Source organism: Rhineura floridana, chromosome 6 (genome assembly GCF_030035675.1).
Source record: "Rhineura floridana isolate rRhiFlo1 chromosome 6, rRhiFlo1.hap2, whole genome shotgun sequence".
NCBI lineage: Eukaryota > Metazoa > Chordata > Lepidosauria > Squamata > Rhineuridae > Rhineura > Rhineura floridana.
In genome coordinates, this window is record NC_084485.1 from 57,355,082 (window position 1) to 57,381,161 (window position 26,080).

Here is a 26,080-nt window from a genome sequence, read left to right on the forward strand (position 1 = left end):
AGAAGAGAAGCACTTCTCTAGATTCTTCCTGGCATGTTATATTGCTGGTCAGACAAACAGGAGGCAAGATCTGGTGCTTACTGAAGAAAGATATTTATTCTTGTTCCTCTACATGTTTCGTAGTACAAGACTCTTTCAGGAGCTCCAAATAAAGATGATAACAAACAACATTATTATCAAAGTTCTTAAAAGCATAAAACCATATTCAGTTTAAACATGTACAAATTCAAGGAATCTGAAAAATCAAAAACAAAGGGTTAAATTGTTAAAGTATCTAACTGAAAAATTACATAAAATGTACAACAGGAGACAAAGGAAGTTTACTCAGGATCACCACTTGAAATATAAAATCGCTGAAGCCTCAATTGTTTTGAATTTTATAAAGCCAGTATCTTCAGTGTATACACACACTGCATCTAAAGCCCTACAAAGCCAACAAAACATCCATTAGGAAAACAAAAAATTACTATCTATACTGCCCCATTGGTTATGGACTTCAAAAAATCATTCATAGCAGCTATTCAGCATTGAAGCCTTGAAACACAAATTCCTTAGACCCAGAAACATCCTGTTTTGTAAATTCAAACAATAAATCTGAAAGGTAATACTAGAGCCAAACTAGATGTAACATGAGATATCTCTAAATGGATCTCCTAAGGCTTTGTAGGTTTCATCACTGCCTGCCTCATTATTACCAAATACTGGAAGCAGGCACATAATGTGACACTGGACATGTGGTACTAGAAAGTGTGGTTCATTGTCATCTCAGAGCAGCTCACCCACCAGATCCACTATTCAAATGGTCAAGTGCAGCCAGTCACATTTTACAAAGTGCAGCAGGCTTTCGTTGCATATTTGCTTATTTAGTAGAATTTGTATTCCACCTAATTGAAAATAAAACTTTCAAGCAGTTTACAAAGAATACTAGTATGCCCCTCTGTTCGCTCTGTTCACCAACCCCTCTCAATCCACTTGCCATTCCTGCTTTGCGCACACACACACACCATTTTTGCCTTCACCCCTCCTTTTTCCCTCTTTTATCCTCCCTCCTTTTCTCAACTCTTCCTTGCAACAGACCACTCCTATTTGCCTGACAATTTCTCCTGGGGCAAGGAAAGGAATGTCTTTGAGGACTCCAATGGGGGGAAGCGAGAAACTGGAGCCATTTGGTAGGAATGGGGAAGGGAACTGGACTGCTGGGCCCTGCCTCTCTTCCTCCCTCTCAAGCCAATCACACCTGCCTTCCTCCACCAAGCTGAGCAGCTGTACAGAGCAAGCTGGCCCAGGTCATGCACACAGCTCCTGACTCACTGGTGTGGCTGCTATTGTGCTTGGATTCCTTTTCCACCACGGCCTCTCCTCTCTGTCCCCCCCCCAGGTCACCAGGCTTCATTCTCTCCTCCCTTTCAGGCCTCCTGTGGCTGAGCCAGCACCTCAGCAATAGTCCTGCTCTCTTGCCTCTTCCCTCCTACTTGCCTTCCACCATTGAGGCTGTTGGTGAGGGGGGGCACAGCAACAGCAGGAGCTTCCCTGGGCTGTCCTGACTGTTCCTCTCTGGCTCACCCAGGCCGCCTCTCCCATCTTGCTTGCTCCCTCACCCACCTCTCTCACCTCCCATCCCTTTCCTGTCACTGCCGCCACTGCTGCCAAAGCAGGTGGTGAAGTGTTCACACTACAGGGAAGCTGTCCTGTAGAGAGGCCCAACCTCACCTGCTGCCCTCGCCTCCTGAACCCCTTGCCTGCTGCCGCTGCCACCACCAAGATGAGCAGTTGAAGCTTTCGCACTGCAGTTCACTCACTTCAGTCGTCCACCTTGCCTGCTTGCTCACTGTGAATGCTTCAGCTGCTGCACTACACTTGCACTACGAACATGACGCTTACAAAATACATATAGTTATATACATTAACATTGTCAATAATAGTTAAACAAAGTTTAAATTGTCAAAATATACACACAAGGAAGCAATAGGTAGACTTCCCCCTAAAGCATATAAACTTTTTTGGAAAGACATTTTAAGAATTAAACATGAGCATATGGATCAGCCATAATTGTACACTTTCAGATGACTCCTTTGGCAATCCAGTCTTTCTCTCCTGTGTGATATAATACTGTCTGTGAAAATAATCGAGGCAATCCAGAATTAGTTATATGTTGACATTCATTTTTTCTATTTGGCATTCATTAATATTATATCATTATTCATTAAAGCTAATTGTGTCTTGAAAAAGAAAAGAATTTAAAAAAAAATAACAGCAGGAAGAGGGGTTGGATTGAGGCCATGGTGCTGGCAGAGAGGAATTACTACACACACACATACAGAGAGAGAGCATTCTTTCAACTTAAATCACTATCTCCACACAGCTGCTTTTAGCCTTGGAGTAGGGAAAATACTGTTTTACAGTGCAGTCCTAACTATGTCTACTTGCAAGTAAATCTTATTGACTCAATTACTCAATTACTTCCAAGTTAGTGGGATTAGGATTTCAGTCAATTGTTAGAAGTGGGGCAAGAGCAACTCCTGTTTGGGTTCTTTTTGTTTGTGTTCCAGAAGGAAGATAGAGTTAGGGTCCTCCAGCTGGCTAGGCTTGCCTACCTTTACCTGTGCTCTTCTCTACCTAACTTCCTTGCATTGTAAACTGATATGCACAGGGAAGCTGACCTGTCCCTCCTTCCTTTGTCTTCTTCTTCAACTGTCTGAGGAGACATCTTTGTCTTTGTTCTCTCTCCTGAGCCATGAGGGCAATACCCAAGTCTGGGCACTGTGCCTCCAACTTAGTTAGAACTAGGTATGCCCTTCCTATCTATGTATTTCTATAAATAAAGTAGCTTTTCTTATTTTACTAAGTCTTAAGTCTCAGTGATCTAAATGAAGGCTAAAAGCCTGCTTCTAAAGTAAATACACAGACTGGCGCGCACACAGCTCAGACCGCTGAATTACTCTGCATATTTCCATAACATTAGTGAGATCATCACCCAGAATTTATTTCTGTGTTGAGAACATTAATCAGAAAATAGTAGCATTTTCACTTCCGGCCACTAGATGGTAGCATATAGCAAGACTGGAAGTAAAGTTCCCCAAACACCTTTGCTAAGCTTTAGAAACCTACATGGTGATGCCATCTTGAATTTTCCTGGGCAGTGTCAGAGTGAGACCAACAATATAATGCACTCTTGAACAGTCTCTTCCACCAACTTAGGTGCACACACAACAAGAAAACAGAAGTGTTTTGTGTTTACCAAGGATTACAGGAACCAGAATATACGGATGAACAATCATACAGTTGGAAGGGATCCTGGAAGTCATCTAGTCCAGAGGTGGGGACTCTTAGGCCCAAGGGCCAACTGCAGCCCTCCAGGCCTCTCCATCTGTCCCTTGGGTCTTTCCTTGGTCTATAACCTCGCTCTCCAGGCCACACCCCTCCCTGGCCTTGCTTCACATCCTCTTTTGAGTGCTATTACCTGGCTTTGAACTCCCATAGTGAATCTTGCTTGCCTGGATCGAGGATAGATAATGGTGTGTGTGTGTGCAGAAAGTAGCCTACTATACAAAAGTAAAATTAGCATTCATTGCTCTGCCCACTTTTGCCTGTGGCACTGCCCACCACTGGCATTTAGTCCCTGGAAGGTTGGTGACAAAAGAATGTGGCCCTTGTTAGTTAGTTATTCTTTATTTATACCCCACCATCCTTCCAATACTGGAACTCACGGCAGCCCTTGGGCTGAAAAAGGTTCCTTATCCCAATCTAGTCCAGGCCTCTACCGTAGGGATGGGGGAATCTTTTTCGGACCAGATCTTTATCCCCCCCACCGGAAGGCCTACTTTAACAAATGGGACCTACCCCATCCATCAGTCATCTGATGTCATAATGAGATCAGAAGATTGGCATATGGGTGCTCTTCAAGGGTGTTATTGCACTCTGCTAATTGGATTCACACAGCGAGACTTTCACGTACATTCCAGGCTTGGAAAGTTCCAGCCACCTGCCCCAGGTCTAGAAAGTTCCCATTCTTTACCCTTCTGATTGGTCAAGCATTGCCTTGGCCTAGAAGGTTCTATTCAATTGCCTCTTTGATTTACTAAAGAATTTACCTTGCTGTTGCTAGACTTTTCTTATGAAAGTATTTTGGAATCCTTTGCTAGTTGCCCACATATTCCCTGATGTTGTATCTTAGGTGATTTGTTTCTTTCCTGGCAAGGTCAGGTATCCTTGCTATCGCCAGCTACCTACGCCATGTGGTGTTCTAGGTTTAACGAATTTTATGTTGCTGTTTTTATGCACTTACTTTTTTTAATGCACTTATCTTATTTTTAATAAAGCTACCTCATATTCACTTTTCTGTGTGTTGTTTTAGATGAGTCAGGTAATAAGTCCAGCACCTTTGATCTCTTTGGCTGCAAGCTACTGATTTCGGCTTGAGGCTCCAGGAGCAGAGTGCATGGCTTTAACTCTTGCCCCTTGGAATCCCAGGCATGTCCTTTTTACTTTTGAGGCTTGGGTTTTTCCCCTTTGGCCCAGGCTGATGGACAGTGAAGGGATGGGGGCAGTGTGACTACCCTGCAGGGCTGCTTTCTGGTTCTCTTTACCAGCTCTGGCAGAATTGGCAACTGAGAGTGCCTTACAAGGGCAGTGGTTTCCAGGGGTCTGGATCCCAGTGACTTTGACACAACCCACCTTTCAAATTCGGCCTGCAAGGGGGAGGTAGTGACTGGACAGGATTGACCCCCACCACACATCAGCTACTGTGTGGAGAGTTCAATCCTGCTTTCTCCAGCTGCGTCTCTACCTGCCCTACACCTGATAACACATTATGACATCATGTGTGGGGCAGATGGGTGCTCCTTGGGGATAACTCAATGCAGGACGACCTACTCAATGCAGGATGCAGCTGCCCATCCAGCTTTTGCTTTAATATCTCCAGCAAAGGAAAGTCCACTGCTTCCCAAGGCAGCCAGTTCCATTGCCGAACTGCTGTTACTTACCTTCAAGAAGTTTCTTCTAAGGGTTAGCCAAAGTCTGCTTTCCTGCCATTTCCACTCACTAGTTTTTTCCCCTGCCCTTTGGCACAACAGAGAACAAGTCTGTGCCATCTTCTGCATGAGAGCCCGTCAGATGTTTGAAGATTGTTGTCATCATGCCTCTCCTTACTCTTCTCTCGTCCATACTAAACATCAGAGCTTGGAAGTAATTCCTTACAAGTAATGAATTACTTGTAATTCATTACTTTTTTGAGCTACTAGTGGGTGATTCCTTTACATTTTGATTGTAATAGAACTAGGAGTAACTTTATTACTTTTGTGGAGTAATTGTAATGTTTCCAGCATTACTTTAGGGCATTACTTGGAGGGGAGCAGGGGAAGTCTTCTGCTCCTCTGATTTGTGGATGAAAATCATGTGCCTCAAACTGGACTTCTGTGCAGCGTTGCTCTTCCCTCATGCTCTGTGGGTGGGTAGGAGGTGACGAGGGAGGAGGTGGAGAGTGAGATGAGGTGGAGTGGAGAAAACAATTGTTTAAAAAAATGGATGGTGGTGGTGAAGAATGGAGTGGAGGGAAAAAGGATCCGGAGGGCAAAAACATGGATAAAGGAAGAGAAAGAGGCAGCAGCTGAATGGAGATAAAGAACTGTGGAGGTGAAAGATGACAGTGAGTGAGTGAGTGAGTGAGTGAGAGAGAGAGAGAGAGAGAGAGTACTGTGTTTGCACTTGGCACACAAAATGGCCTCCACCACCCTCTCTGGCTACTGTGCTGCATTTGCAGTATTTTAACTTTTTTGCATCTTGGGAAAATGAAAATGTTTGCTTGGGTGAGCGTCCCTTAGTTGGTGGCAGGGCAGGGTCCAGGAGGTGGTTAAGTGAGAGAGATTATGCTTGCTGGCTGATTGGGGTGTGGGTTGCACTTGGTTTGATGTGCAAAGATCTGAGTAGTGGCCTCTGCCTCTCTCTCCTCCTCCCTTACCAGCAGAGAGACCACCATTGCTATCTTATGGATAAAAAGAATTATTCTACTACCTCTGTATGTGTGTGCTTATTTTTAATGCTGTTTTAGGCTACTTAGATGTGCAGCAGCCAAGGCCAGCACCTTGTAGGCGTTTTTTTAAAAAAGTAACTGAAATGTAATTGTGATTACTTTTGAGAAAAAGTGAAGTAATCAGTTACTTTCAGAGCGATTGTAATTGTAACGGTAATTACTACTTTTTGGGCCATGTAATTGTAACTGTAATTTATTACTTTTCAAAAGTAATTTTCCAAGCTCTGCTAAACATACAACACAATAGAAAGAGCCAAATTCACTTTGGTGTAAAACCCAGTGTAAAAACTATTAGGGATTGAGCTGGCAAACCTAGAATCGTTTAGCTTCTTGTCAGGATTGAGGGCCCTCCTTGAACAAAGAAAAGGCCTCCAGCCAATCCTACAGAATTTTTTTCCTTCTCTCATTCCTTCCTAAACTTGGTGAAGTATCATTGGCAGTAAGAATCCTTTTGTTCCCCCTTAACTTCTAAACTGCACTGATATTTTTACAAAATCGCAGTATATTTATTTATTTGTTTCATTTATTTATTTGTTTTATTTATAGACCGCCCATAGCGAGTGGCTCTCTGGGCGGTGTACAAAAAGGTTAAAATACAAAATATCAACAATAAAATCAGACAACAAACAATAAACACAAGCAGCAACTAAAGAAAAAAATAAAAAATAAAAAATTTAAATTATAACATAAACGCTTAAAATGCCTGGGAGCATAGCCAGGTCTTAACCTGGCGCCGAAAAGATAGAAGCGTAGGCGCCAGGCATACTTCTTCGGGGAGGCTGTTCCACAGTTCGGGGGCCACTACAGAAAAGGCCCTAGATCGAGTAACTGTCCTCCGGGCTTTTCGATGGGTTGGTACCCGGAGGAGGGCCTTAGATGCTGAGCGAAGTGACCGGGTAGGTTCATAGCGGGAGAGGCGTTCCACAAGATATTGCGGTCCCACGCCGTGTAAGGCTTTATAGGTCAAAACCAGCACCTTGAATCTGGCTCGGAAACAAATAGGTAGCCAGTGCAAATGGGCCAGAACAGGTGTTATATGTGCTGACCGGCTGGTCCTCGTCAGCAGTCTGGCTGCTGCGTTTTGCACTAGCTGAAGCTTCCGAACTGTCTTCAAGGGCAGCCCTACGTAGAGCGCATTACAGTAATCCAGCCTAGAAGTTACCAGAGCATGAACAACTGAGGCGAGGTCATCCCTGTCCAGATAGGGGCGTAGCTGGGCTACCAACCGAAGGTGGTAGAACGCATTCCTTGCCACCGAGGCCACTTGCGCCTCAAGAGACAAGGAAGGATCGAAAAGAACTCCCAGACTACGAACCTGTTCCTTCAAGGGGAGTGTGACCCCATCTAGAACAGGGTGAACATCCACCATCTTGGCAGGGGAGGCACTCACCAACAGTGTCTCAGTCTTGTCTGGATTGAGTCTCAGTTTATTAGCTCTCATCCAGTCCAGTATACAAATATATGTGTAAATAACATACATTTAAGCACCCTAACCTCTGCCTGCAGCAAGGTGACTGTAAGACGAATTGGAGAACCTCAGACCTGGGGCTAAATGTGGCCCTTCAGATCTCTCTATGTGGCCTCTGGACTCTCCCCAAGACACAAGTTCCTTCACAGGCCCTGCTTCACACCTTGAGGGTTCTTGCCTAGCTGGAAAGCGTCCTTCAACTCTGATGATGTCTCTTTGCATGCCTGGATGGAGGAATGTGTGAGAGAGTATACAGAAACTAGCCTACTCTACAAAGGTAAAAATTGACATCCATTCCTCCGCCCACTTTTGTCCCTGGCCCTGCCCACCACGGGCGTGCGGCCTCCAAAAGATTGCCCAGAAGGGAGCATGGACCTTGGGCTGGAAAAGCGTCCCCACCCCTTTTTTAAGGCCTGGAGAAACCATTCGTATTCTATCACCCTCATAGCAGGGGTCTTTGAAATGTTGCTTAGGAAATGAGGTACAATAGTGGCTGAGAGATTTAACTCTGAATCAGGAAGTCCCTGGTTGGAATCTTCCCTCTGGTATAGTAGTGGTCATATCAGGCTAGGACTGGGACAACCCAGCTTCAAGTCACCAGCCAGCCATGAAGCTCATTGGGCAACTCTGAGCCAGCCAGTATCTCTTAGTCTCACCTACTTCACAGGTTTATTGTGATAAGAGACCCATGTAAGTTGCAGAGTTCCTTGGAGAAAAAGTGCTACTTTTTCAATGCTAACTACTAAAGCTAACTACAGTACTTCACTAGGTGGCCTTAGGTAAGCCACTATGTCTCAGCAGCCTCTTTGCAATTTAATAATATTCCCCTTAGAGAATTCTTGTGAATATCAGAGCAAGATAAAGCTTGTAAAATGCAAATGCCTAGGGGCAGTTCGCATGGAATCACCAAGCGTATTGAGAGGATGCATCAAGGCTGTTGTTGTTTTCATTTGGAATCTATGCCCTATAACGTGAAGGAATTAGAAGCTTCTGTTCTGGATCAGGGGTGGCTAACCTGTGGCCCTCCAGATGCTGTTAGGCTCTGATCCCCATCAGGCTCAGCCAGCATTGGCCAAGTCAGGGATGAAGGAAACTGTAGTCCAGCAACATCTGGCGGGTCAAAGGTTAGCCACCCCTGCTCTGGATTTAAATATAAATAGGCAAGAACAAATGGAACAAATCCTGCTCTATTATCCTTCTTCCTGCCACCCTGACTCCTAATCATAAAGCACACCTTCAAAGTGAACATGCAGTAGGCATTCTATGTAGTGCTCAGGGTTGTCATGGAAACCAAGAGCTCCACACAGGGTACTAGACACAATGAGGCTAAAGCATCTTTTGGTAGAACAGCATGGGGAGAAACTCCCTGTCACTAGGAATCCTGATCTCACAGCAAAATATCTATTGTAAAAAGCCATCCTTGCTTTTTTAAAAAAATTAAATGTTGCTCACTCTGTACCTTCACTAGTGAGGCAAGAGAGAGAGTGCTACAGGTGTCACACACAGATGATACTGAGAATGTTTAACCCAATGGCCTACCAAAAAATACAGATCCCTGGGCATGGCAACGAAATGACAAAATAATGGTAATTTCCTCCTAGCCTATAAGGGACAAATTCACAACAGAATCATTCAGTGGTGTGCTAAATGCCTATCTCCTATAAAACAAAAAGTTATATATTATGTATATGGATGCTAAATTTGCAGCAGCTGCACAGAAGCCAAGGCCGTGTGTTGCAATACATGCTATAAGTTGCTAGCGCTTCCATTTATGTTACATTATTTACATCTACCATTTGGCTGAAAGAAGTTACATAGCAGCTTCTGGTTTTATTGTTGTTATATTGTTTTAATTCTGGATATAGATGATATTGCAATGACTTTGTTGATTAAAAACTATAAATCTGATTTGCTATAACACACATTTGAAAATCCATAAATTCAAAATATGAGTATGCTAAAAGAGCAAATATGAAAGCAAATGAATCACTTCTCCCACGATAGACATTTCTCCTAGAGTTACTAACTCCAGCTGCATGACTCTTCATCAGATGGGTGGCATCCTGACTGTGGATAGATTGAGGCACAACCACTCCACCATAATTTTCTTTTTTGGTTTGTTTAGTTCTTAGTTGCATCCATTTTTAAAGGTGAAAGATGAGGCAGGGTTATGGAAGGAATGGAATTTATTTCATATGTGGTGTACTGTAGTGGATACATTTTGTAACATGTTGTAGAAGAATATAAACAAATAATGAATCAAACTATTTCTAAAGACCCAAAATTACTTTTTTTATTGGTGATTGCTCATCTGGTAGTGGCAAAAAGGTGGAAGCCAGGAGAGCAAATACCAAGACCATTGTGGAAAGAACAGATGTGGAACATAACTTTATTAGGAAAAAAAACTATGTAAATGCAAAAAGCTAGAGATGAAACATATGCTATAGCTTTGGACAATTGGTATGTTTTTATTTACTTTCTGAACAGGGAAAACAATAGCTGGAGACCATCACGAATTGCTATGGCACAATATATTTCAGATGAGACTTGATTTGATGGTATTTATTTCAGAATATGCAAAGAAAACTGGGTATCAAAATTTTGTAAAATACTCTTGTACAGTTAAGGTTGTTTTTGTTCATTTGCTGTATATGTTTCTTCTGTTTTTGTAATTGAAACCATCAGAAACAAGTAATAATATGAAGAAGAAGAAGAAGAAGAGAAGAAGAAGAAGATGAAGAAGAAGAAGAGAAAATGAGAGATATACATAAGACGACGACAGTTGAGCCCATATTGGTCATGAATGAATAAATAAATGTGAATCGCATATTGAAGGTAGTTGTGGATTAAAAGGTAGCTTCTGGGTCTAAAAGTATTGGAAGACTAAGTGTCAAACTAGACAATATGTAAAATGTGCAGTTTGACCTGAAAAGCTTGTTTCCATATTCACTGGGGAGAAATAGTAGTTTAGGAGGAGGTGATTTTTGTCAGGATCAGGACATTAGGGGGGAGGTTTTTTTGTTTTTGAAAACCTCAGTTTGTTGCTGTGGGTCTGCACTATTATGTTTTAGACATACATGAAATGCCATTATACATTGCAAATATCATCTAGTTTGGCCCTTACCATCCTCAACTAATGTCTAACTGGCATAGACATGCCACAGGTTATGAAAGAAATAGAAGAAACATTTTTTTAAAAGCAAAGGATTCTCAGTAGGGTTGCCAGGTTCAGGGCCTGAGACTGATCCTGTATCTTTAGGAGAAGAGAAAGTCAGCCAAGTGCAGGTGTTCTTACAACACTGTAATGGGAAAAACCACAAGGTGGGATTCTCCCTTCCCCCTGCACAACTTTTAAAGATACAGAAGACCTCTTGGAGGCCACCATTTTTCCCATTACGGGGTTGCAAGAACACCTACACTTGGCTGACTTTCTCTTCTCCTAAAGATACAGGATCAGTCTCAGGCCCTGAACCTGGCAACCCTAATTCTCAGTGATATGTTCTCCCAATAACAAATAAAGGGACAGAGCTTCAGCTAGGAATCATGAGCTTTTCGAAGTTCACATTCCTATAGAAATAGGGCATGTGACAAATTCTTGCAAGACTGTCAACCATCAGTGACCATTTTCACTTCCTTCAGAACCATCAATGCAAACTGAAACAGAGACAGTTATAGTGGACATGGGCTGACCACCATACCAAATTTTAACCAAACGATGGTAAAATGTTTGCTGCCCTATGGTATTATTGTAAGGAAAAGAAATATGGTTTAAAGTTGTAAGAAACAGAGATTATTTCTTACTTTTGGGATGTTAATTTGTTCTTTTGGATAGCCCAAGTCCATCTTATGTTCCGTAACCGTGAAGCCTTGAAGACCACACCAACTTTTTCATTACTCACAAGGGGCAATTTACATGGCAAAATGAACTTTTGGTCACTAAACCACTGTGTTGGACACAGTGTGGCTCTTGAGAATACAGGTTGGCCTTCCCTAAACATTTGCAATCCTATCCATATTTACTCAGATGCAAGCCTCATTATATTCAGTCGGCTTTGTTCCTAGTGAGTGTATTTAGAATTGTAGCCTAACAGCACAACTGTATACTTATCTACTCAGAACTAAGTCCCATTTATTTCAAAGGTGCTTACTCCCAGCAAAGTGAATGCAGAATTGCTGCCAATTATCATTGTCTTTTTTTTTATGGTACTGAATCTATACTTGTTGCAAAGGATGGAATCATTTATCATCTTCAATGCTAGATGCTAGAAGAGGATTGCATAATTGACAATTGTGATACTATTAGTCTGGTGGTCATCACAGATTGAAGGATGTTCAAGTAATTATGATTATTGTTGCTGTTTCAATAAATCACTACGGAGATGATGATGAGTTGTCTTCAGCAGTAATACACCTGTAACAACTAGCCCTCTGGGCATTAGAATTATTATTATTGCTGCTGTTATTGTCACTGAGCAATGTTTAGTCATGCTGGTCCGCCTGTCTGCCTGTCAGGAAGGAACACCTATGAGGATTAACATGGTATTTCCCTCGTCTGAGAGTATATGTTTTCCAGAGCCTTTCCTTACAATTGGGGAATGTTGAACAGACAATTTCACATCCAGAGAAACTCAGCTTTCTGCTTTTTTTAAAGCGTTCTGAAAACATGGGAACACAAAGGAAGGATGGAAACACAAAGGAAGGATGGAAAGGGCTTTTGTTCCCAAAAGTAGCCCTGCCTCTCTACCTACTCATGCTTAGGTGCCATGTACTGTCTCTGCCTAACCCAAATTCTATGTCATTCCATCTCTAGTTCCAGTCATTTTAAAAAAATCAAATTCATTTATAATTTTTAGAAGCAGAATTATGTCAAGTAAATAAATGCAAATGGTAAACTTAATGTTTACCATTTAATCAGAATTTGTGTATTTGTGAGGCACACATGTCCAAGTGAGCAGTAGTGATCCTGGAGCATTTCCTAATAACTGGGGCATGCACAGTGCTGGTGAATCTACATTGTCCCAAGTGCCATTTCTTCATTAAGACACACAAGCAACTCCATCCCACTTCCCACCCAAACTCCCTTATTATGAAAGGAAATCTCTATTTTGCAATAACTTGAGCATGAAAGATCAGAAGAAGGAGCACCAAGCAATCACAAGAGCACACACAGCTCACATTTTTGATGGGCACTATAGCAAGAGCTCAGATCCCCTTTATAGCTCATAGTTCTTTTTCTTGCCAAGGACACTGACAGACATATCCTCACAACTTCCCTGCCTACCTCTTTTATCAACCAGACATTTTCAAAACTGGAGGTTTCTATGGATTGCAAAACAAGCCACCAGCCTTCTCCCATTACCCTGACTAGCTATCATTGCTTTGATTGTTTGCAGGATTTTCACACCAAGAAAGGTGCTGCTTTAGCACATTTATCTCTGGGCAGGTACAGCAAGGGCACAAGCAATGAAAACTGCTGACGGATCAGAACCAGGCTTTGTGGGGTGGGGGGAAGCCTCATTGTCTTTCAGGCCTGCACTGCCAAGGAGGTAGCCAATGTGTTCAATAAAAACATTGTATGCTGGTTTGAGCAAAGAATCAGGCAGGCCAGTGCACCTAAATGGTGCCAGTTCAAAGGAACTAAATGGAAATCAGAGCCTCATTTTACATATGAAAAGAAAATGTGTCCAGTACTCATCTCCCTTGGGAAACATAGTATTTTCTCTCAGCTTTGAGAAAGAATGGAGTCATTAACATTGTGCTTTATAGCACTGTTACTGGCAACTAAGAAGCACACACTGAATGAAGAATGCTTAGAGCAGGTTCTCTGTGAAGTCAGGCAGGCATATTTCTATACCTTTCTACATTCAAAATATGAGCACAGTATTTCTCTAGAATAAGATAACTTAGTGTGATGGTGACACCACTATCCCCGCCAGTGTATGAGGCCATGTGCAGCCTTATCACTGTCAGACAGCAATGCAAGAAGAGAGACACAAGGGCACCAGCATCATCGTATGCACCAGAACCTTGATTGCTGTTTGACTGCAAGCACATCAGCATCTTACAGTACAATCCTAGACATGTCTACTCAGAAGTCCCATTGAGTTCAATAGATCTTACTCCCAGCTATGTGTGTACAGGACTACAGCCTTAGTTTCTGAAAGACAGCAGTAGATACACCCTGATCTCTTGAGCTTTTGGAATCTAGTCTTTTTACTTGGCCCTTACTGAAGTTCGCAGAGTTGCTAGGAAATTCCTTTCATGTGTTCCCACTCTTGTTCTTATGAAGAAAATTACTATCATTCTTCCAAGGATATCATTAGTTGTCCCACTTTATCCCAACAACTCTCTGTGGTAGATTAGGTAGATGGGACTTGCCTAGGATCATCCAATTATCTTCATAGCTAAACAGGAATTCGAACCCACACTTCCCTGTCCAAGCCAAATGTTCTATCCACACTACATTAGTACTCACCAGTGGGAAGGGGATGGAGTACACACCCCTCTTTAAAAATTCATTAAACATTAATTCATTGGTCTTTCTTGTTGCCTGCTCCAGACAGGCCATAGTGACAGACCTCCATTCTCTCATACCTTATCTCCATGTTTCAACTCCACTTCTGGTCTCTGAACCTTGAATTTGCAAGCCACACTTGGATCCTGCCACTGACTTGGGATGTGATTCTGCAAACACAGACAAAGTGGATGCATAGGAAGGAGGTGCATGTGTAATGCTGAGCAATAAGCCAGCCAACAATCAATATCTACAACTGTCTAGAAAAGTGGATTCAGAAAATATAGGCTCTGAGATAAACCAAGCAAGCACCGGTTCCTGAATTCCTAGGCTCCAAAATGACTCTGTTCTTCCTCAGCTTCACAAGGGGAGTTTGCAGTTGCCTTTGTTCACTGGACTGCAGATCCCTTAGGTCTAGCAGGCAACAACTGCTCCCTCCATCCCCTGCTAATGAACCCTTCAGAGGAAGGAAGGCTCCTTTGCACACTCAGAACAGAACAAATACCACACACTAGAATTGCTCTAGACAGCAAACAGGCAAAGAAGGCACATTTTGGGCCATTGTATGAAGCGGGGTAAATGCCCCTAATGTTGCATTTTGATTTGCCAGAAATCAAATCTCCAGACCGGCTTTCCTGCATTTTGATTATCTGAGTTATGATGATGATTTAAAGATTGTGTTTTATTTTTTAACACTGCAAACTGCTCTGGTGCTTTATGATATGATGGTATAGAAATGTTTTAATAAATAAGCAAGCAAGCAAGCTAGCTATTCATCCCCCCCCCCCCTAGCTATGAACTGTGTGATGATCATCAATGCTGCGAGTGCTATCGGGACATAAAGTTGGGTCGATAAGAGCCCGCAAATATTTGGTCCACAAAAGCTCAAGCCGCAATAAGCCTTTAAGGTGCGACCACCGTTTCGTGCGTTTGCCAGAAGGCACACGGCTATTCCTTCCGAGACCATCGAGGGGCGGCGGGATCTTTCAAGGAGCCAACGATTTGGCAGGCACTGTGGAAAAGGTCACGCGTGAGCGGGGCTCCTCCGATGTAAGGTGCTGGGGCAGGGTGGCGTTTTTACAATGGAGTGGAGATCTTAGAGGAGGGGGGTACCGGGACCTCTGAAGCCGCAAAGACCAGGGAGGACCTCTCTAGACTCGGGGTGACCCGGAGAGGATACTGGAAGGGGGGAAGGGAAGGTGCTCGGAGATTCCCTGACGCGGCGGAGTTGCAGCCCAAGCCGAGCAGGAGGAGGCGGGGAGCGGAGCCAAGCAGCGCGCCTCCCCCTCCCGCCTCCCTGAGCCCGCGGCGATCGGCAGCGGCTCCTCCAGCATGTTGGGCAGGTTGCGCTCGGCGATGGCGCAACTCGTCGGGGGCCTAGGAGGCGGAGGAAGCCCCTCGAGCCCGCCGCCCGCCTCGGCCTCTTCCCGCACGTCCGCGACGGCGACGCCTACTCCACCCCCTCCGCCCGGGCCCAGCTCCAGCGCCTCGCCCGCCAACACCGGCGGCGAAGACAGCAGCAGCAGCAGCAACTCCTGCCGGGAACCGACCCGGGGCAGCTTCTCCAGACCGGCTTTCTTGCAGCTCACGCCTGAGGAACTTCTGCGGGCAGATGATCACGCGGGCAGAGCCGTCCAGAGTCCCCGCGAGAGTCGCCGTCGCCTGCACTGGAGCACCGGTTACGCCGAGTAGGCGAGGAGGAACGAGCGGGGGTGGGAGGCGGGAGGCGGCCACCTTGAGGGGCGCTGGGAAGTACCCGACGCCTCACCCAAAGAGGGGTCTGCTTGCGAGTCTAGTCGCTGTGTCTCCCCCGCCCCCGCCTCAGGCGTGTAGCGTGTGATGAAAGTGTCTCCGAGCATGTACGTTACGTTACATGTCAGGTTACGTTTCCGTCACCCCATTACTGAGTGACCACAAACAGCCCCGGAACTTTTGGGGTTACAGATAAAGGCTTTCGGAGCCAAGGGAACATTTCGTCTATCGATGGCTCGCAAGACAGAGCCTCCAGGTTCAGGAGCACTACGTCTCTGAATACCTGTTGTTGCTGTTGGGATGTGTTTGTTTCATCATAGTGGGAGAGAACTATTACCTCATGTCTTGTGGGCCTCCCGAAAGCATCGGTCTGGTCACTGGATCGTCTCTCAAGGAGCAAAGGCTTAGGCAGGCACAGTGGGAAAGGTCACGTCTGAGCGGGGCTCCTTCGATATAAGGTGCTGGGGGGTGGATGGACAGGATATTGAACCGTCTGATCCAGCAGGGCTCCCCATATTATTATCTATCTGACCTTAACAACGGCGAGGAGGACGTCCGCCTTTCCACTTCTCATCTTTGAACGAGCCACTGTTTTAAATGATTCCGTATGGGGGTGTCGAGAGGGGAGGGTGTGTGCACTTGTAGCTCCACTGGAATGTGGTGGAACGAGGCATTGTCCTTCCCAGTTTCCTGGCCAATTGATGGTGGCCACTTTCCCTCCCATCGTAGATCTGCACGCAGCTGCCGCGCTCTTACTCTTGCAACATGCATAAGCAGATCCACACGATACATTTAAGGCACATCCAACTTGCATTTAAAGTGCATGACTTCCCCCAAAGAATCCTGGGAAGTGTAGTTCCCCCCCCATGGTTACAGTTTCCACCACCCTTAGCAAACTACAGCTCCCATGATTCTGTGGTGGGATTCATGTGCTTCAATTGTGTGTTGAAGGCGCTTTTTGAATGAATGGTGTGGATCTCTAGTGGGCAGCTGTGAGATGCAGAAGAGCTGCAGTGCAGCCAATCAGCTTCCAAAGATCCTTCACTCACCTTGAAAGGTCTGAAGATGCTCAGCGGAGAGGAGGCTTATAGAGAAGAAGGGGTCATGGCTATGTAGCCGGGAGTAGTTTTTTAAGCTAGCTGCACCTAACAAAGGACACAGTCCTCTGTATTTGAAGGAGTTCTCTGATGGGCTGGTTTGAAGAAAAAGAAGATGAGGAAGGGAGAGCAGCGGGGTTGAGGTCACTCATCAAAAGTTAGCACCTGAGCAGCAGACTGAGCAGGCATGCGGGTTACCTGGTCACAGACTTCCTTGCTGTTGGTGAAATGTACCATATTATTTAAATCATAGCAATGGCTTCTAAATTTGCATCTAATCATATACATTAGCATGTGCAATTTTATTTTTGGTAAATATTGCCCTCTTTTGCTGATCATACATTTATTATTATTATTACTATTATTATTATTATTATTATTATTAATAATAATAATAATAATAATAATTTTTTATTTGTGAGTCGCCTATCTGGCCGAATAAACGGCCACTCTAGGCGACGTACAATATCATGATAAAATACAATATAACCAGAAATATAATAATTAAAATTAAACAGCACTAAACAACATTAAAAACTGACCTATCCCCGGAGACCCCATAGGCCTGCCTGAATAGCCAGGTCTTTAAGGCCTGGCGGAAACCTGTCAGGGAGGGGGTGTGGCGAAGATCGAAAGGAAGGGAGTTCCAGAGGGTGGGGGCCTCAATTGAAAATGCCCTCTCTCTGGTCCGCACCAGCCTAGCTGTTTTAACTGATGGGACCGAGAGAAGTCTTGTGTGGCTGATCTTGTCATGCGGCATAATTGGTGATGCTGGAGGCGCTCCTTCAGATAAACTGGGCCGGAACCGTATAGGGTTTTAAAGGTCAATACCAACACCTTGAATTGGGCCTGGTAAACAACTGGTAACCAGTGTAGATCCACTAACACCGGTGATATGATCACGGCGACGGCTGTTCTTAATCAAGCGCGCCGCCACATTCTGTACCAGCTGTAATTTCCGGACCGTTTTCAAGGGTAACCCCACGTAGAGTGCATTACAGTAGTCTAAGTGAGAGGAGACCAGGGCATGCATCACCCGTGGGAGCAGATGTACAGGAAGGCAGGGTTGCAGCCTCCGTATCAGATGTAATTGATACCAAGCTCACTGCCGAGACCTGAGCCTCTTTTTCTCTTTTTTTGATAATGTGCAGGAGGGGAAAGTTGGGGCACTGTCTGTGTCTCTGTTTTCCTCTTCTGCAGTTAAAAGAGCCATTGAGACTGTTACCTGTTTACATGCAACGTGATCCTATGCATGTTTTTGAGGAAGTGAGCGCTGTTGTGTTCAGTGACCTTTTATACCCTAGGAGCTGTGCAAACCCTTTCTGCCTTTAGGTGCTGAACAGTGGGAGAGTCTCTCTCTTGTGTCACTTGTGTTAACTGTAGCGGAGAGTCCCAGGAATAAAGCTGGGGGGGGGGGGGAGAGAGATGGTGGGTTGGTTTCTGGAGTTGGTAGGTAGGTAGGTAGGTGATATCAAGCCAAGCCTGGGAAGTGTTTTCTTTAGGAAGTCTGTGAACTACCATTGAATGAGAGTATTGTATTGCAAAAAAACACACACCTCATTTGCCAATACAAATGGACGGCTCCTGTATTTTGCTTGGACTTTGCTAATAATAAATGTACCGGGGGGCAATGTAGAGAAGATTGGCATAGCTTCTGTCTAAGGATGACATGCAAGTTCACGAAATATTGCAAATGTTGACATATGAAAAAGAGATAGAGACAACTACTGAAAATGCACAAATATTATTCTCTCAGAGTCAAACCAGGCATGATGTTAAATGCAGTGTAGATTTAAAAATAATAAAAGTTCTCACCACGTGCCACAGTCCCAGTCCAGTTGCCATCACCACCCTAACACCCATTGCTCTTGTTAAAGGAAAACCAGACATTTTAAATGCATTCCTGTATTTCATGTCACCTGACTTTGACTCTCTCTCGCACACATGCATGCAGCTTTCCAGCCCTTGCAACTAGGAGAAAAGCTTGAAAATATGACCAAATGTATTTTTGGACAGAATCCAGAACATACAAAAAATAGCCAACTACTTAAAAAAAAAAACCTCTGATAACTAAGGCAATTTCTAATCTTGTGTGGATGGATGAATTTTTAATTTTTGTTCTAGCTAAGATCACCATGCATTGTTTTGATTAGGTTCCTGTGGATGGAAGTTCAGCAGATAAAGCTTTTTTGGTACAGAGAACAAAACAGAGAGAACAATGCTTGGGGAAACTGTCACCTAAATGGTGTAGGAGTTTTGATAGAGAGAGGTGGCCATGCTTTTTTTATCTGGGACTCTAAAAATAAATGCATATTACTCTTTAGCAACCCAGTTTCATGTTACAAAACACTCACAACTGCATAAAAGAGAGTTTTTACTCCTTTCTATTTTTATTCTGTTTGTATTCCAGTGTACATCTCACATATCTATGTAGACTTACAGTTTCTGTTTCCAGTAAATTAAATGTTCCACTTTTTAAAAAGTGATCTGATGACTCCTTGCTGCTGACCTTTTTGGCAGGAGAGCACCTCTTAGTTCTAAGAAGGTTACTAGAGCTCAGCCCTGAAATGATGATATAAGATCTAAAGATAATTATCTAGGCAGGCGAGGTGCTGTCTTGCTGATCTGGTTTTCTTTTCCTTTTGAACTTTTATTTTGGGAGGGAGACAACTTGCCCATTGTTATCAATTGAAGTTTTAGACTGCAATCTGTTTCCCATGGAGAAGATCCATTAAAATCACTAAGGTTACTCTCAAAGTTGTAGATTGCACCTTTGCAGAAAATATTTACCTAGAGATAAATGCCACTAAATTCAATGGGGCTTACTTTCAAGTAAGCATATATAGGCTCTCAGCCTTAGGCCTAAGCATGCTTAACTGGAAAGCTGGATTGAAATCTGCTTCCAAGTTAAAGTATTTGGAACTGAGATATTTGGCTCCAAACCAAGAACCATAGGTTTGTATTCAGCAGTTGTGTCAGCTGACAGTTCCATCCGCGCAAGGATTTCTCTTTGCGTGATTGAACATTCTCTCCCTAAATCTGTTCTGGGGATTCCCTCAACCCTCCAGAGCAGATCTGAGAATAGGGCACATGTGCGGGGAGGAGAGGGAGAGAAGTCCTGTTTCACTAGTAGTAATCCTTGCACAATTATTTAGTTGAATACCATCCATGTACATAGTCATAATTCTGTGGAAACTGGGCATAACTGTTTACAGGATCAAGTGCTTCCTATTTTGACTGTGGACATGTAAGTATTAGCCAGCATCTTCTAAGAGTTGCACGTAACCAGGGCCAACTCAAGGCATTTTGCTGCCTGAGGCAAAGGACAAGATTGTACTCCCCCTCCTTTCCATGCCCAGGAGCTGACTGGACTTCCTTCAGCACTAGCAATGGGATAGCATCCTCCAGTGTACCTGAGGGCAATAGGCTTGTTTAGGGGGTATATGACTGGCCTGGGAAACACATAGCTCTGATCTCCGAAAGCATGGTACAGCCAGAGATCTCAGGAGAAATAGCTGGGAGGCTCTCATTGCTGCCCACAGCATCTACCATCCATGGTGATTTCCTTATTCTACATAATGGTTGGGCCTGCCCTGCACATAACTATCAAATTGGCCATGCCCCTACTCAAAATGAGTCAATCTCCTCCCACAAAGCATGTTATATACTTCCATCATGCACTGATGGATGGAATGGAAAGGACAGTTCTTTAGACCAGATGCTATAACCAAAGGGCCTTTTCGTAGCTAAAAACCTGGGTTAGTCACTGAGTGTTCACTTCAGGGAGCTATAGCAGCCAATCATGGTTTTCGGACAGGTTTACTTGTATGATAACTGTGTTTGTTGCTTGCACGCTTTTACATTTGTAGGTATACACTTAAATGTAACATATGGAAATGGAAATGGACTAGCTACCCATAAATATGTAACGGGTAGGTTACATTGAAGTGGTGTTTTCTGAGAAGGAAGCTAGGTGTGTCATATAGGCTGCAAGCCTATGGCTGCTCAGTACGTCCCATTGAATTCAGTGGTGCTTACTCCCAGGTAAGTGGAGTCTCAATTGCAGCAGTAGTTTCCTGTAGGATAAATGGTAAATAGACCAGTGTGATCAGTACCAAATCACAGGTGCAGTAATACTGCCAAATTTTAATCAGTCCCTGCAGCAGTTGTTATTAACAGTGGCCAATACACAGGGACCTTCAGGTAAAGCTTTTCACAGCATAGAAGTCAGCAGTCTTCCCCCTTCAGGAGTTTTCCCCTTCTGCAATGAACAGTCATGTGAGGGGAAGACTTGGGACTGTGCCAGTTGGTCCCACTCTTGCCTTTGAGGCCCTGCCTCTGCCCTCCACTTCTTGGGCAAATATCTGCAGTGGGAAAGCTTGCCAAATTCGTGTAGGCTCTCCCTATAATCTGGAAAGGAACCCAAATCACCCCATTGGCAGATAATTCCAAGGGAAGGGCCAATTGGTGTGGCCCCCTCACACAATTGAAAAGAGCTATTTTTGCCTGGTAATTACATCAAATCAAGCTATTGTCAAAGGCACAGCTCTAGGGGATGGTAGAAAAGTTGGCAACCCTACTGGTTAGTTGTATGTTGAATACAAGCAGATGTGCAACAATTTTGCTGCAAGTTTTAGACTGTAGATGGTTGGCTGTGTGGTGATATCTGGAATAGCCACTGTATCTGGTCCTTCACATCCTTCCAGTTTTCTGAGGTGCTATATATCTTGCAACTTTCTGCTTCCTGCCTTTTCAGAAATACAGCAGGACAGGGAAGTGTGGTCCTTAAAGCTCAGCAAGTCTAAGTCTCGACCTCCTGGAATCCCAGATACATTAGTTTGATGCCCATGGAAGAAAAGTGGGATATAAATGTAGTAAAATAAATACATGTTTGTTCTTTGCTGTTTTTGTATTGCTGGGCTTTTGCAATTTGCAAAGATGACGCCTCATATATGCACTTGAGGTTCCTTTATGTTTTTAAAAATATCTTGTTGCTTCAGAGGCACATTGAGAGTTTTTTTATCAATCTCTCAGCTCTGGGAAAGCATATCTCAGAGGAAGTAGTTTTAAAACTTGCTTGAGCTCTGTTCTAACCACATTCCTCAATGCCAAACTCTTTTTGCTCGGCAAACAGAAGTGCTGCACACTCTTGTCCAGAGAACACTTCCTGTTGTGTATATCTACAACTTCCTCCTGCAAAGATGGCTTTTGCAATTGATATTGCCCTCATTTTTGCAGCCATCACAAGGAAAAACTAAAAGAGCCTACTTAACTACTGATGGGACATGCAAGGAATGAAGGAAGCCATTGATGGCAATCTCTTCTCCACTCGGGGAAGTAAGTAGCCAAATACTTCAATCTGATCCTATGTTTCTGGAATGCTTGGCAATCATCATGAGCACTCAGGAAACATAAGATCAGATCGGAGTGCTCGGCTGCCTGCTTCCCCTCGCTCCACCCGATGGAGTCCAGGGGGTAGTGGCACTGCCAGTAAATAAGATAGGAGCTGGTAGGCTACTAGAAATGGCTCAGCAGGCCTGTTCAAGCTCACGGGTCACCAGTTCCCCACCCCTAGCATAAATGCACATTTCTTTTGTCTCTCTGTTAACTCTGGTTAACAAGCACTACAGCAGCCAGCAAAATGGGATAAATGTACACACCATACAATAACCAGGCCGGTTCTTCGGTAAGGGGAAGTGCCCCACCTGCAGTGGCATATTTTGACATAATCAAATTCATTGACCTGTGTCTGCTGTGCATACCCTCTCTCAGATTGCCTTCCACTTTCTGGAAGCAGTTACATAATAGTCTGTCTCTTGCGTTGTGCAAGAGCTGAGAATGCGTGGACAAAAGAAGTCTACTAATCAAATTAAGCACTTACCCCTCTGTATGCTTGTCTGCACCTTTGTGTTCTGCCCAGGGTGATAAATGCTGGGAAAAGTCAGCACAACGAGGATCAAGCATGCTGTGAGGCAGTGTTTGTGGAAAAGAGATGCCCTCTGAGGAATAACCCAACCCCCAAGGAAACCTCTGGAGATCCAGAAGGGGTGAGCAACATGATGACTAGAGAGTCTTTTGAAAGTTCACTCTCAATACTATATATACACTTTCTATCCTGGTTGAGGAGGAGGAGGAGAGTCCAGTCCCCAGCCGCTGATTATTACTTCACACAAGACATTTGCTACTTCACAGGTCTTATCTGGCCCATTTTCTACCTAATCGGTGGCCTTGTGGTCATATGCAAAGATAAAAATGTGAACCAGGCAATATATGGAGAGAACTAGCAGTGGGTTCCACCAGCTTTCTCTATTGGTCATGATCATAGGGATTTTTTAAAAAAAAGGTTGTGGGGGGAGGGGTTTAAAGCTTTATGACTGTCAAAATGAATGCAAAGCTTGACAGATATATGGGCAATGTCTGATGAACTCAGAAGCCAGAGGGGTAGGTGGTTAAGTGTTGTCTATTGCACAGAAAGCAGAACTTCAACAACTTGCTACTGTCATATGATCAGCAGAAGCACATTAAATTTAACACATCAAGCAAATTTTCTTAATATTTGTACAGGTTTTCAGGAATCGGTAGAGGAATTCAGCTTTTCTTGGTCACCTTGGCACCAAATCTTGATTTTATTTTTTAAGCAGAGAGCAGACCTAGGCAGATTGTGAACCTCAAGATGATATGTTCTCACCTGGCATCCCTCATCCAAGGTCTGCCCTCTACCCTTCCCTTGTGATCTGTTCAATTCTCCCCTGGAGTATTGACAATGTTGCTGCGGCAGAAGTGAGTGCAGTATGAATTTAACATACACGCACTTCAAGCTTTTTCCTCTAAGCCCTTCTACACATGCATGTGAACCCACAAATCCTTTCCCCCTTTCTCTTCCTTCAGTTGCAGTGCAGTAGATTAGGAGTCCAGGGAAGACAATGTCCCCTAAGTCATATGTGTAAATTGGAACACTTGGGCTAAGTTCATCTGTGGTGCAGAAAAAGTTGAATGTCGTTTCAGCCTCCAGAGTTTGGAGGATTGCACTGTGTTGGTGTCCCATCTCTTTTACCTTTTAACCTGAGTGTTGTTGTCTTATACATCTCTTCAGGGCAATTTTCGCTCCCTTTCTCTCTCTCTTAATTTGATCTCTGCATCTCACTCCTGGCAGGTCGGCAAAGGCCTGTCTTTTTACTACTGGGGCTTGTTTGATGGACATGCCGGAAGCGGAGCTGCAGTCATGGCATCCAAGTTGCTTCACTTCCACATCCGGGACCAACTTCGGGACCTGGTAGACATCTTGCAAGACTCATCCCCTCCTCCAATTTGCCTGCAGGATAGTTCAAGGACAGTTCTAGCAGAACCAAACAGGGCTCCTCTGGCTGTGGAAGATGCTGAAGTCCCCAACAATGCCTTGCCACGCTTTCATATGGAAAAGGTGGTTTCCCATGAAAGTTTGGTGGTGGGTGCCATTGAGAATGCATTCAAGCAGATGGTGAGTGAGCTACGAAAAATGGGAGTATGCTAGAGAAAGAAGGGCACATTCAATGCTATAAAATGCTACAAAGATTTTACTGGCCTGACTCAGACTTCGGAAAGTTGCCTATGAAGCTTGAACTCCAAGCAACGTATCCTATCTCAGTGTGGGCCAGCACTTCTTTGCAATTGAAATCTTTGTCTAATCCCAATCCAGAAGTGGAGTGCAATAAATAGGGGTTTGGGGTTTGGCATGGGAGACTCCAAGGTAAAGGATCCTGCTTGACCTTTAACTTTACCAAGGGATCTTGGATGAGTTATTCACTCCTAGCCTATACTAACTCACAGGTTTAAATGTGATAATGATAGATCTGATAACTAACCAGTATCATTTGGGGTAGCGAATGAAAGAAATCTAATTGAATTAAAAATATACAGTTTTAGTTAGCTCATGCAGTGATAGGCATGGCATGAAATACAAGCTGGAGAAAGTCCTGGTATCTGGGATGTGTTCCGATCCTGTCTGGCTGTCCTCCATCCAGAATGTGCATTCACTTCCTTTTGCAGCCAAGATGCTGACAGGGCAACCCACAACTATTTTGGTCTGACAGGGTATTTGTTTACCTAGCTGCAATCATGAGACTTCTCTGATAGCTGTTCCTCTGCAGCTAAGCCCTGTGAAGTTTGGGGCCCAGTCTCTGCTGCTGCACAGGGAATAACATGCACATGAGGCATGTGTACTATAAACATACTCTTTGTCATGCCTTCTGTCCCCTCAAAAAATCCTAAGAATTGTAGCTAGGTGTGGGTGCTAAGAAGTCTATTAGTGATCCCAGCCCTCTCATATGAAAGTGATCCCTCTTGTAAAATGATAGAGAAAAGTGGGAATTACTTTCAAACCAATTTATCTGTGGTACAGAAGTTTCCAGAGTAGGATTTTCTCCTTAGACCTTGAGGCTGTGTCCACTAACAAGCATTCATCTGATTGGCATGGGTGCAGGCCTGGTGTGTAGGTTCAGGCCAGATTTGACTGGTGAGACCCAGTGCACACAGATATTAGGTTAGCAACCTAACCCTGTATAAGAAGCTTTCAGTGACTGTGGAAGGATCTGGCGGTCAGTCCTTTTCTGTTTATGTGAGTAAAGCAGAGGTGTGGGCTTGCATAAAGCTGCAAATGAAATCATGTTCTAGAATTAACATAATTGATTAATATAATAGAACAGTGGTTCCCAACCTTTATGAGTACGGGACCACCTTTATAAGCTCAATTTTTTTTGTGACTCACCCCCCATGCTAATTGTAATTTTAGCCTCTGTTAATTGAAAAAAGTGTGTGGCAAAATCATATCTCCAAATATCCCTTTCCATAAAAATCTCCCTGCAGACAGGGAGGTGTTGCTTTCTTGTCTTAATGGAAAGGTTCATCAAACTGGTATCCCTCTTCCCCCCCCATACAGTCTGAAGATGTACAGTCCTGTTTCCCAACACCAGTGTTGGACTAAGATCCAGGTTCAAATCCCCACCCAGCTATGAAGCTCACAGGGTGACCTTAGGCCAGACATAGTCTCTCAGCCTGACTTATCTCACAGGGTTGGTGTAAGAATAAAATGGAAAGGGGGGGAACTATGTGCACCACCTTGTGCAACTTGGAGGAAAGGTGAGATATAAATGCAATGATAATTAAATAAATAAATACATTTCAGCTGCAGTACTCGTTGTGAGTAAGGGTGTCATCAGTGTGGCAATGCGAGGAGATGGGAGTCG

The 26,080-nt window shown here is 44.0% G+C and overlaps 1 protein-coding gene and 1 long non-coding RNA gene across 4 annotated transcripts in view; one reads left to right on the forward strand and one right to left on the reverse strand.

The window, feature by feature from the left end:
• Positions 1–262: 262 nt before the first annotated feature.
• LOC133387367 (uncharacterized) lies at positions 263–16,363 on the reverse strand. The gene is made up of 3 exons (XR_009763457.1): positions 16,100–16,363; positions 14,091–14,180; positions 263–2,113 (listed from the first exon to the last, which is right to left on the reverse strand). It is a non-coding gene; the product is annotated as an uncharacterized LOC133387367 (long non-coding RNA).
• Positions 14,914–26,080, forward strand: part of PPM1J (protein phosphatase, Mg2+/Mn2+ dependent 1J) — a 51,014-nt gene continuing 39,847 nt past the window's right edge. The window contains exons 1-3 of one of the 3 annotated variants that reach the window (XM_061631994.1): positions 14,914–15,060; positions 22,780–22,906; positions 24,013–24,336. In XM_061631994.1, the coding sequence (XP_061487978.1) occupies positions 15,059–15,060; positions 22,780–22,906; positions 24,013–24,336 (453 nt within the window). In that variant the 5' untranslated portion in view covers positions 14,914–15,058. Of the gene's footprint in view, positions 15,061–15,087; positions 15,699–22,779; positions 22,907–24,012; positions 24,337–26,080 lie in introns of those variants that run through there. The other 2 variants (XM_061631991.1, XM_061631992.1) reach the window with 2 other exon arrangements.